The sequence below is a fragment of the Cucumis sativus genome, chromosome 2 (assembly GCF_000004075.3).
Source record: "Cucumis sativus cultivar 9930 chromosome 2, Cucumber_9930_V3, whole genome shotgun sequence".
NCBI classification, from domain to species: Eukaryota; Viridiplantae; Streptophyta; class Magnoliopsida; order Cucurbitales; family Cucurbitaceae; genus Cucumis; species Cucumis sativus.
The window spans coordinates 21,496,820-21,509,319 of record NC_026656.2 but is presented as its reverse complement, the minus strand read 5'-3'; the positions used below and the strand labels follow the sequence as shown (position 1 = coordinate 21,509,319).

At 32.6% G+C, this 12,500-nt stretch overlaps 3 protein-coding genes across 3 annotated transcripts; all 3 read left to right on the top strand.

Moving 5' to 3' along the window:
* Positions 1 to 1,706: 1,706 nt before the first annotated feature.
* Positions 1,707 to 2,384, top strand: LOC101210260 (probable steroid-binding protein 3). Its single transcript, XM_004138651.3, has one exon. It carries the CDS (start codon positions 1,767 to 1,769, stop codon positions 2,070 to 2,072), a length of 306 nt encoding a protein of 101 aa, XP_004138699.1. The 5' UTR covers positions 1,707 to 1,766; the 3' UTR covers positions 2,073 to 2,384.
* Positions 2,385 to 2,859: 475 nt separating this feature from the next.
* On the top strand, positions 2,860 to 3,592 carry LOC101210009 (probable steroid-binding protein 3). Its single transcript, XM_004138650.3, has one exon. It carries the CDS (start codon positions 3,036 to 3,038, stop codon positions 3,336 to 3,338), a length of 303 nt encoding a protein of 100 aa, XP_004138698.1. The 5' UTR covers positions 2,860 to 3,035; the 3' UTR covers positions 3,339 to 3,592.
* Positions 3,593 to 7,803: 4,211 nt separating this feature from the next.
* LOC101209519 (probable folate-biopterin transporter 2) lies at positions 7,804 to 11,261 on the top strand. Its single transcript, XM_004138648.3, has 5 exons — positions 7,804 to 8,787; positions 9,398 to 9,657; positions 9,760 to 9,855; positions 9,945 to 10,115; positions 10,358 to 11,261. The coding sequence occupies exons 1-5, from the start codon at positions 8,424 to 8,426 to the stop codon at positions 10,976 to 10,978; spliced, it is 1,512 nt and encodes a 503-aa protein (XP_004138696.1). The 5' UTR covers positions 7,804 to 8,423; the 3' UTR covers positions 10,979 to 11,261.
* Positions 11,262 to 12,500: the final 1,239 nt, after the last annotated feature.

Here is a 12,500-nt window from a genome sequence, read left to right as displayed (position 1 = left end):
CTAAGTTTTCTTTCGGCCCTTTTTAATTTGACCCGGTACCAAAATTAGGGTTTAGATTTGAAAATTCTTAATTTTCATAAATATAAATATAGTTCGCAAAATAACGAGGAACAAAAAAAATATGATAATAGAGTTCATGTCACCTACCTTTTTTAAATTGTAAAAGTAAAAATTTAAAAGCAGATTATCATATGGTTATCTTCGATTATCAGTCATTTTTGTTAAATTTATAATATAAAAGAAGGTGTTATGAGATGTTTTTTCTAAAAACGATTTATAATCTAATGCAATTTTCCTGTAACAAAATATCAAAATATTAAAAAGAAATTTAAAAAAAAAAACACTTATTATATTTTAAAATATTTCAGATTTGCTATTCATTTTCGTATTTTTTTCTTCCTTTTTGCCATTTTTCTTTTATATTGAAATTAAGATATTTGTTTTCAATCAACCATAAATATTGTATTGTTTTTCTGAAGGGTTATTTGATTCATACTAAATATAAAAAATTTCAGTACATGATCTTGAACAAAAATATTAGAATAATATTAGTACAATATCTTAGACAAAATATAAAAAGATCTACAAGATCTTATACCATTATAGAAATTTTATATTTGATACACAATCTTGAAAAAAATCGTTGGCATATTTATTTGGTACCTCCTCGTTTAGATTTGGTCGCTCCATTCGTCACACATACTATATAAAAGTGAATAAAGTTATCACATTTGTTACCAAAATACTTAATTGTGTATCACAACATGTTTTTGAAGCTAGTAAGACTTGATGCTATATTTAACATCATGATCTCGTTCATAGGCATGTCAAACAAAGAAATTTTGTACCACAATATTCGGGCTGATGCAACCTTGGGAGCTTTCTTCTACATAGGATTCATAACAATTGTGACACTAATTTTCCAGAGAATAAATGGTAGCGTATGGAAAATGTTAAAGAAAGATGTGAAAGGAGATTCTATGTATAGAGATGAAGGGTATGGAGGGGATGTTTTTCTTAGAATTACTATTTTCCTATTGGTAATTTGATGGTTATTCTCCCTTTTAGTCCACTTTTTTTTTAGTTTCTAAATTTATTCTTCTACTTTTAATAAATTTGGAAAGAAAGAAAAAATTCTCCCTCCTCCCTTTCTTGTTCTTTTACAAAAATTATTAATAGATCAAGCATTTCGTTTTTTTTCTCACTTACATGTTATGGAAAGTATTTAAATATCGCCAAACATATGATTGTTCAACCAAATACTTACATTTTTAGTTATTGTGATTATTCATTTAATAGCAAAGTAGTAACTATTGATTTAATCATATATCATTTCTGATTGATATGATTTGTTGTTTCTTTTCCATTCATGTACTCCTTTTCCTTTCCCTTTAGGCTTGACTTATATCTTAATTTGTTTAAACTAAATCACAAAGTTTTTTATTATTTGTAACCCTCTAACCTTGAATTAATCTAAACTAAGACATCAAATTTACCAATTGGGGCGAATATATATAAAGTATAAATATCAAATTTCACACTTTAAAGTACAAACATAGATTAAAATAAAACAACAATCTGTAGAATATATAGATCAACAATAACATTGGGTTAGTAAGTCAAATTATTCCAAAAGAGACATACCAAAAATCTTTTGCTTTTGTCTGCCCCTTTTGGATTGAAGATAAAAGTATAAAAAAGTATGTTGAACTCACAATTTCAAGTGATGCAATCGTGTCTTGTGGTCATCAATTTTTCCCAACCTAATGGAGCTTAAGCTTACTCCTCAGCAACTGCTAGTCTATAATGGCAGCGACCGATCGAAGCCTCTGTATGTGGCTTTGAAAGGCTGCATCTACGATGTCACAAAATCCGTTTTATTGTACGGCCTTGGTGGGTCTTACAACATGTTCGCTGGCAAGGATGCGAGCAGAGCTTTGGCCAAGATGAGCAAGAACGTATCGGACATCACCTCGTCGCTCGTGGGCCTTTCTAAGAAAGAAATCAGTGTTCTCAACGATTGGGAGAAGAAATTTCAAGCTAAATACCCTATTGTTGGCCGAGTTGTTTGAGTACTTAAGTACATACATCATGATTCTTAAATGAATAACTATATGGAAATGTTAAAAAACATTTGTGAGATTTGCACAATTAAAATGATGTGGATGTACTACTCTTTGATTGAAGGAGGCATTCAATTATCACATGATTCTACTAGGGCAGGAGAGAGTTGGAGCTTCACTCTTATATTGTTGTAATCAAGAGGGAAAAGGAAATTCTATTTTTAGTTATTGTCAAGGAATGCAAAACTTTAACTTAAAAAAAAAGTATGCAAAACATCTTTTTGCTTTTTAAAATGAGATGAGATTTATGATTACTACTTTTGACCTATTGTGTTATTTGTTTTGGTATAGCGGATAGGTTTTTTAAAATCAATTACAATTTTTTGTATAAAAAATAGTTTTAAAAAATCTAGCGTTTTTGAAAATTTTATAAAAATTTAAATGTTTATATAAATCTATGATAAATAAAGAATTAAGAATCAAATTGTTATCAAACAATATGTTATGGAAGAATGATTCTAAGTATTATAGGATTGTTAACCCGACAACTAAGCTTTGATTTGAAGGGCAGTCGGTTGATCTTATTAACTTTCTAAAAATCAATGGCTTGAGCGGCCATAGAAAAAGGTAAGTATTTGATAAATCTTCCGTTGTAATAACAATTCTTTAATATGGCAAATCACAGTTGTGGAAATGTCATAAATTTGGTTGAAATGACTCAGAATTGGAGGTTGAAATGATCAAGTGGACTACAATTACTGGACCCCTGCCTTTCCCAAAATGACATTCGTTTAGATCCCTATTTAATTTTGGGTGAGATTTGAATTATTCTGAATGGGACATATCTAAAATCTTTTGTTTTCCTTCGATTAAAGATAAAATAAAAAGGAGAAAGGGATTGAATTCTCCACTTTTAGTTGAAGCTACCGTCCGGCGTCCCTCATTCCGATCAATCCCCTCCAAGCTGAGCTAATGGAGCTTACACCTCTACAACTGTCGGTCTACAATGGCACCGACCCAACAAAGCCCATCTATGTTGCTTTGAAGGGCCAAATCTACAACGTCACATCAGGTCGTTCTTTCTACGGCTCCGGTGGTCCTTACGCCATGTTCGCCGGCAAGGACGCGAGCAGAGCTCTGGCCAAGATGACCAAGAATGAGGAAGATATCACCTCTTCACTCGAAGGCCTCTCTGAGAAAGAGATCGGTGTTCTCAACGACTGGGAGAACAAATTTCAAGCTAAGTACCCTATTGTTGGCCGTGTTGTTTCTTAAACATGCAAGTTTACGAGTTTCGCTGTGTGGGTGTTTGTTGACTCATCGTAGTTTTCAGAAGTATTAAATGAATAATTGTTCAACTCTGAATATGGGGTTGCTGAAATGACTGTAAAGTTTGTTGTGCTTGGTTTAATAAGGGTCTTCAATGGCGGATTGGTATCAGTCTGAACTGCTTGGTGAAATAAGAACTTGCTTATTTATTTCAGCGTTGTTTAATATCAATTATCATATAATTTCTTATGGTTTGGAGTCACTGATTCTGTACAGACTCTTGTTATTCTTGATTGTTTCTGGTCATTTGTCGGGTTTTATTTGTTTCAAAATTCGAAACTATGTTTGTCTATGTATACCTAGTTCTTATCCAATTTTATCTTTAAAGAAAAAAGTTAAAAAACCTGGGTTTAGTTTTTGGGACTGTATAAGATTGATTCTGAACACAAGTGATTTCTTCAAAATCTGATTTCTTTGACCTGGGGGGTGATCACAAGATTGAGGAAGAAAAACTGGACTCCAAATATTCAAGAAGAACTGAGGACGATTGAGAGGATAGCCAAGTGAACTGAAATCTAGAAAAACCTGGTTTTGATTTTGAAAGGATGTCCACATAACATTCACAGAATGAAGTTTTTAAGATACTAGGTGAAAACCATCAAGCTTCTTCCAACATGGAAATAGGACCCGATGCATAAAATTATTGACATCCTCCAGAGTAAAATTTTACAACTTTGTCCACTACACCACCCCAGAGACAAGTAGATATGTAGGCTCCTGTTGTAGGGTTGTATAATTTGGATTTTAGGGTTGGTCATAAAAGGGAGTTCCATTTCCATAGGGAAGAAATGTACTTCATTGTGGATCATGGGCCATGGGAAAGGTCTGGAGGATAGTTAATGTACGGACTATGATTAAGGATTTCAGTATGAAAGAATTTTTTTTATATGTTGCGACATGGTCTTTATTTTTTTTTCTCTTTTGAGGGGGGATAGGGAACATAATTTATTAAAAAACAAAAGACATTCAACCTAGATCAGGGGGAAAAGAAGTAACCCACTTATTCAAGTAGACTGTAAAAGGGTTCTAGTAGCATATCTTCATAAGCATAACAGACACTAGCCAAGAAAATTACCTCTAGTGAGGACTGAGGAGCTCTGGAAGGCAGTTTGTAATATTATTTACTAAGCATTCTGGCAAGCCAACTCTTAGAAGCAGAATCAAAATGGATAAATGAGTGGTTTGAAACCAAGGAAATTAAGACTCCTTCCTTGTTCTCACTCTGTATTGGGCAAACTTCAATATGTAAGAAACCAAAGGAAAGACTTTCCTCTCTACAGCTCTTTTCCTTTGCAAACTAGTTTAATCATTGGCAAATGTGATAATGGGGCTCTATTATTCAGCTTGTAGTAGATGGACTTGCTTGAAAGGAACCCAGATGCTTCCAGATTTCAAGGTCTTACTATATCAATTATTCTTCAGGCAAACCAACTTTCTACCCCTCTATCAAACAAGTTTCTTCTCAGTTCTAAATCCCACCCTTCATTGCCAGAGTTTCAGCATTCTGAATAAAAAGGCTTTTTTTAGTAAACCAACAAGAGGGGAAGGAAGGGGAGGGGAGAAAGCATACTCCCAACTAGCTAGAAGATAGGTATTCTTAACAAAATCCCATCCAATAATATTCTTCATTGTTGTTAAGTAGTCGCCTAATCTCTGTCGACGTAGGTTCCAAAAATTATTTGTGTTGGGTTACTTCCAAGAAGAAAGCCAAGAGAATTAGGCTGGAAAGTGTTTATTTAATGATGTTGCCACCTTGAATCTGCACCTATATGGTCAACATATCCCGAAATATATGAGAATTCACCTTCATACTGTAGAATGCATTTGAAGAGAAAACACAACAAATAAAATGGTTAGTGAACAAAGGTAAATTTTATCAACAGAAAGAAACATTCCCTAAATGAAACTTTGTGAACCGTGGTGTATGCCATCTGAAGTAGATTCTTTCACATTTTTAACCCCGTCATTTAAGGGAGAAAAACAAGCTCAAATCCTTCTGGATCTCGGTTTTTTTTTTATAGCCATAAAACTCCCAATGTCATGGTCATAAAATTATTAGTTTGTGTCGCAAATTATTCTCTCCCCTTCTGTCATAGCATATCACTTCACACAGGTAAGAACGGAAGAAATCAAACCGCTTAGATGAAGTAACTTTTTTTTTTTTTTTTTTCTGTTTATGTTGTTCAAATTGGTTGTTTAATATCTTCAATGATCATCAGATAATCCATTCAATTCAACCAAAGTTAGAGAGGGCAACCTCTGGTCTTCACTGTTATTGCTTATTGTCCATAAACCAAGCCTGCACAAAGACCAGCTCCATCTAACAATCTTTTGAGCCAATGTGGATATCCACTAAAAGGGGGAAATTGTAATGGAAACCAATATATAGATGGATGGCACGTAGAGTTTATGAATGAGTAGTATGTTCAATTGCATTGCTAGATTTTTAGGAAAATCATCAATGGAATCTAAATTTAAGGCAATGACAAGTTCGCTAGAACAAGAATATTCACTAATACATGTGTTCGTCTAGATGTAACGACCACTTAAAAACTCGATTAAATATTTTTGAATAGGTGAAACTTTTGTATTTTTTTTCGTTTAAATGAAACCCTATTTATGTTGGTATATTTGTTTTCATTTACCAACATGGTAATCTAATCATTACCTATACAATGACAGAAATTATGTGAAGATTTGTGTTCAATTATTAATGTCTAAATAATAACAATAACACCCCATCGTGAAGACGACTTCTACTGTTAAGGGAGAATGTAGGTATTAGCACTAAGCTATCTATTTGTATCTTTAGGCCACGCCAAAAAAAAAAAAAAAACTAAGTCTTTATTGTTTAGATTTTGTAAAAAAAATATATTTAAAGTTAAAAAAGAAGAGTTTGGTGATGATTTGATTTTTTAGTTTTTGAAATTTGTGTTTACTTTCTTAAAACTATCTTATCAAAGTTTCCATATTTACTAACTAAATATTTAAATTCTTGAGATTTTTTCAAAAATGAAAAAAAAACAAAACAAAATATTTATTACACTTCATTAAAAAAAATCACTAAAAGAAAAAACTTATAAAAATGTAAACATTTTGTTAAATTTTTTAATTTTTTTCCCCTAAATACAAAAATGAAAAATCGAAACTGGTATCAGTTTTTACAACTTGGTTTAATTTTTATTCTTAGATAACAAAAAGAAAAAAAAAAGTCAATAGAAAAAAGTTGTGTACAAAAATTTAATTTCCAAAAATAAAATAAAGATTTAATTCTTTGTTCTTTTTTAAAAAAATATTTTTTTTCAATTTTTTTACAACAATACGTATCAGTCTTAACTAGAATACTTCCATTCTTAGGCAATTTTTAAAAAATTATTATTTCCCTCTCAAAATTTGACATGTTCTTCAAAGGAGGATACCGAAACAAAAAAGTTAGAGGTAGAGATATTCAAATTCTAAAAACAAAATCAAAAGCTAAACACAAAGTTCTGAGGTATTTTGTGGAATTAAAGAAAATAAGCATTGAGTTTAGTGTGCGGAAAAAGGGGAATTGATAAAAATAGGCCAAAAATGGGATAGATAAAGACTTTTAGGATTGATTGTAAAAAAGTTGACATTTAGGACAAATTGGAGGTGAAATGACGAAAATATCCTCATTTCAGATTAAACATTTCAATTTAAGAACTTGCGAGATGTCTGCGAGATGTTTACGAGATGTCTACCAGATGTTTGCGAGATAAAATAATAATAATAATAAATTGTTTTAATTGTTTTATTTTTTTTTAAATCCGAATATGAATTGTGTTGTATGTATATATATTTGCATCTTAAATGTATAAATCAAATATTATTTTTTATTGTTTCAAGTTGATTTATGGTTGATTTAAGGTTGTTTTAGAGATGTTTCCAAGGATGTTAGCAATTTATTATTATTATTATTTTATCTCGCAAACATCTGGTAGACATCTCTCAAACATCTCGCAGACATCTCGCAGATTCTTAAATTGAAATGTTTAATCTGAAATAAGGGTATTTTCGTCATTTTACCTTCAATTTGTCCTAAATGTCAACTTTTTTACAATCAATCCTAAAAGTCTTTATCTACTCCATTTTTGGCCTATTTTTGTCAATTCCCCCGAAAAAAGATAGGTTTGAAAGACGTGGCATTTTAGTGAATTAAATTAAAATGCTTGAAATGGCGGCAGCCCAAAGTTGGGCGTGAGATTTGCTTTGGACAGAGAGCCAACTAATCTTTAAACATTGCATTTACACAAACTAAATTCTATCTCCCCGCCATTAAAAAAACTACTCTTGCCTTGTCCCCACTTCCATGGAACCATTAAGATCCTCCCACCTGTCCCTCCTTCCCCTTAATCTTTGAGGTTTATTGTATTATCCTTGAGCTGATATTCAATCTCACCCAAAAGGGTGTACTACTCTCGAATCTCTGGCCCATTGATGCTTCAATTGACTTTAAAGTTTTGTTTTTTAATTTGTTTGACTGCTTCCTTGTGAAATCTTGTCTTGTAATGTACTAATTACCCTTTTCCTTTTCTCATTAATTGAATATGGAATTTTTATAGCAGTAAAAAAAAGCTAGATCTGAAAATGGGGTTTTTCCATTTTATTCAAGTTGTGGTTGGTCAAACCACCTTCAGGAAGAAGATGTCTCAGCTTCTCTAATTTGAAGTTTGAACACTTCTTTTTTTTTTTTCCTCATCTATTCTGAAGTTGTAGATTGTTTCTTCTTTTACCCAGATCGGATTTTGAGATTGATTGAGTATCTCAACTGTTAATTGAAGCAACTCTGTTGGTTTTTGTGTTTATTTTTGGAGCTATTGAGTTTTCATCAATGGTGGCTAGTTTCGAGATTAACTGAGTTGAGGCATTACGAATTTGGTAGAGGGATTTCTTCATCTGTTTGATTTTCAAGCCAATAAGGGTTTTTTTTTCCTTTCTTTCTAGGAACTGGATGCTGAAATCTCTTTGATTTGAATAGTTCAGGATAGTCAAAGTCTGTTCTTTGAACTGATGGTGGAGGAAGAGAAGCTTAAAATTTCTGTTGAAGATTTGGAAGAAGATGAACCACAGAAAGAGTCTAATGTCTCTATTGGGACAGCTTTTTATTGGTTCAAATTACTGGTTACTGAAATGCATTGGAGTTTTGTGTTTGGAGTAGTGATTGTTTATGGAATTAGTCAAGGATTGGGTGGAGCACTTAACCGTGTCTCCACCAAATACTATATGAAAGATGTTCAGAAAGTACAGCCATCTGAAGCACAGGTTTATTCAGGCATTACCTATATTCCATGGATGGTTAAGCCTATCTGGGGTCTTTTCACTGATTTAGTCCCCATTCTTGGATACCATAGACGGCCTTATTTTGTTTTTGCAGGTAAATTCATCTGCCATGTCTTGTTGCTACCCTCGAATTTCTGTCTGGTTCAATAGAATGTTAAATGTGAAGCTAAGAACAAACAAAATGGGATCTGTCGTTTGAAAGGGTGTTTTGAATTTTTGCTGCTTTTGGATCATGAAAATTTCAGTGTGAAAATATTTTCATGATACTGTGCTTAGTTTCTAATTATTATAGGTTCTTCACTATTTTATAAATTGTCTCATATCAAATCTATGAGATCAATTGCCAGCATAAATGGTCTGCAAAGGTTTCCATGCTTTGTCTTAGTATTTTTTTTGAGTGCTTTGAATAGGCTGCTTGTTCTAACAAATTTTCAGTATTCTATTTTGGACCTGTTCATTTGGGGAAAAAATAATTCTTCTGCAAGAAATCCTTTTGAAATGCCCGGTAACTAAGTCATTAGCTATCCCATGCCTGCAAGTGAGCTACATCTGAAGCTTGCAGATATGCTGAACATCAGTGAAACATTTTGTCCTCATGTTCATAAAAGTCTGCTTGGTTCCCACTTTCTTCTACTTAATTTGTCTTCTTCACTTGTTATATAGTTTCTAAGTCGATCAGATGGTGAAATGTCTGTAATTTCCAGGTTTTCTTGGTGTGATCTCTTTGCTTTCGTTAGCCCTACACGAGAAGCTGCATCTTGTGCTCGCGATTTTGTTGTTAACAGCGGGAAGTGCCAGTGTAGCCATAGCAGATGTAACCATAGATGCATGTGTAGCACAGAACAGTAACATTCATCCTACCCTTGCAGCTGATTTGCAAAGTTTGTGTGCCTTGAGTTCTTCAGTCGGAGCATTACTCGGATTCTCGATTAGTGGTGTCCTTGTTCATCTGATAGGCTCTATGGTTCTCTATTATTTATGAACTCTTTGTTGCTTCATACTTGTAATATCAAGGCTTGATTCTTTCATTGCTTGGGAGATTTACTTACTTTCTTTTCTCTGTTAGGGAGTATATGGTTTGTTAGTAATACCTGGAGGGCTTGTATTTTTGGTTGGAATTCTACTTAATGAACCCCATATGCCAGACTTCAATTACAGACAGGTATAGGTATTCTATAGCATCTGTTATGTGTAATGTCTTCCCTTTGCTTCGGTTCATAACTTCTTACTTTGTCTCCTGGAACCAATCAGGTAAACGAAAAGTTTGTCGGTGCTGGGAAGGCTATGTGGTCAACGTTAAAGATTCCGAATGTGTGGAGGCCGTGCCTATATATGTATTTATCTCTTGCATTGTGCCTTGACATCAATGAGGGACTGTTTTATTGGTACACAGACTCAAAAAATGGTCCAAAGTTCTCTCAGGTAACATCTAGGATATTGACTCCTTGAAACTTCTTTGGATATTGTCAAAACTCTTTGTATTTCCAAGCCGTAACATCTAGGATATTGACACCTTGAATCTTGTTTAAGTAAATGAACTTTGACCTGGCTGAAGTCAAGTTAATAATCAAGATGTGTGAATTATGCAAATGATTCGTCTCTTTTTCAGCCAGTTGAAGATTTTTTATGTACTTTGTTCATTTTTTCTTTTGGCTTTAATGCAGGAAAATGTTGGTTTCATTTTCTCAATTGGTTCAGTTGGGTCTCTCTTAGGAGCTTTACTGTATCAGTATGTTCTCAAGGATCATCAGTTCCGCGACTTGCTTTTCTGGACTCAATTGATTTTCAGTTTATCTGGGATGCTTGATTTCTTGCTTGTTTTGCGTTTGAACTTGAAATTTGGAATACCAGATTACTTCTTCATTGTTATAGATGAGAGTGTACATCAGCTTGTTAACAGGCTAAAATGGATGCCTCTTCTAGTCCTCAGCTCCAAGCTTTGCCCAAGAGGCATTGAAGGAACTTTCTTTGCTCTACTTATGTCGATTGACAACGTTGGACTTCTCTCAGCATCATGGGGAGGCGGTTTCCTGCTCCATATCCTTCAAGTTACACGAACGAAGTTCGGTAATTTATGGCTAGCCATTTTGATTAGGAACTTATTGCGACTTTCCCCTCTCTGTATGCTGTTTTTGGTGCCTAGAGGTGATCCAAATTCTTCAATTCTTCCAACCGAGCTGCCAAGTTCTGAAGTCGATAACGATACTTCTGAAGAAGCCGACAACATTGAACTGGTTTCCCTTGTTAATGGGATGAACATAGATAGCCAGAAAGAAGCGTTCTGATACTGAGGCTAAAATGGGATGAAGCTATTTGTAGATATGATCTAAAAGCAAGCAACCAAAAAAGCAGAAGGTAGATTTGAAGTTATGAATATCTATTTATCTGCTGAATGCCCCTTTCATTTTCCACTTCTGTTGCATCAAAATTTTGTATTACATTTCTAATTACAGGATGTGTTAATGCTTCACATGTAAGATTCAAAGATAAGAAAGGACTCAAATTCTTGAATTATTTTCTTACATAACAATGATATATCAACTTATTCTTCTTCCCCAGTTTGGTTCAGCACAAAATATCTTTCCTGAGGTTGAAATATGCTAAGATTTTGTTGCTGAAATTTTGTGGATGAAGTTGAAAATGCATTTTTCCACTTTGAATTCTGAAGGTTCCATCTTTCTCATTTGAATTTTTTCTTTATTATTGCCGAAATGGTTGTTTCCTAACCATAAGAAAATTTAAATCTCTTATTTTGTTTGCAAAAAATGGTTTCATATGAAGGAGAAACGAAAATGACAGTTTAAATCTGATAATTAATATATAAGGAACTATTTTCTAATATTTAAAAAGAAAATTGAAAAAAAATAAATATACAAATTCACAATTTTAATAAATACTCCTTTCTAGCCTCTTGAAACTAAGATTAAAATCGATATTAAGAAAATCTTACAACTACATAATATGAACCACTTTCCTTAATCTTGAATAGCGTTTTCATGTAGAATTTTCTGTATCTTCTCCTTCAAGGTTGGAGATTTTCCTTAAAGAAAATATTTTGTAGTAGAAAAGTTAATTACGAAAATGAAATTAAAAATCTAGGGAAAGATCTACCAATTATTATTATTGGTAAAAAAAAAAAAGTCTTTCTCCCATTTAATGACAGATTTATGAATTAGGGTGTAGATTAGCTACTTATAGCATTTACAATTTATGTTGCTTTTGTTGGAGATGCTCCATTTTAAGCACAAATAAATAATCATCATTTTTCTTAGAGCTTTCGGAACAAGAACTATCTATGACACTATAATAACTACAGTGAATATTATTTCATAATAATTTCTATTTACTGCATAATATTTTTACTAGTTTACATTCACCTCAAGTTGTAATGTTTTCTTTTCAAACAAAAATAATTTAAACCTCAAAACATATTATCGTAATTCAAACAAAAATGCTCTACACCCTCGAACACAAAATATTGTAATCCAATTATAATAACTAAGAACTATAACAACCAACCTTTTATTTCAAATGTCTCTTAAAGTTAAAAGATGTCATATCAATATATATTAAAACAAAATTTACACGTAAACTAAATATGATTTGACTTATTCTTAGTTATCATATCCTAATGAATCATTTGGAAGAAGGTTTGAAAGATAAGTAAGTTGAAATAAGTGGTTTATATGTTTTTCTTTATATTGATGTATAACAGTACAAAGACATTTGATGCTCATCCAAAAATGTTTTCTACATCTCTTTTTCCTTCTGTTTAATATATATATATATAAAAGCTTCAATTTTGAC

What these genes read in the sequence shown, in the direction of transcription:
- LOC101209519 (XM_004138648.3), top strand. Translation starts at nt 8,424, where the DNA reads ATGGTGGAGGAAGAGAAGCTTAAAATTTCTGTTGAAGATTTGGAAGAA. An exon ending in GCCTTATTTTGTTTTTGCAG is followed by an intron (nt 8,788 to 9,397) that starts GTAAATTCATCT and finishes TGTAATTTCCAG; the next exon opens with GTTTTCTTGGTGTGATCTCT. An exon ending in ATGGTCCAAAGTTCTCTCAG is followed by an intron (nt 10,116 to 10,357) that starts GTAACATCTAGG and finishes GCTTTAATGCAG; the next exon opens with GAAAATGTTGGTTTCATTTT.
- LOC101210009 (XM_004138650.3), top strand. Translation starts at nt 3,036, where the DNA reads ATGGAGCTTACACCTCTACAACTGTCGGTCTACAATGGCACCGACCCA.
- LOC101210260 (XM_004138651.3), top strand. Translation starts at nt 1,767, where the DNA reads ATGGAGCTTAAGCTTACTCCTCAGCAACTGCTAGTCTATAATGGCAGC.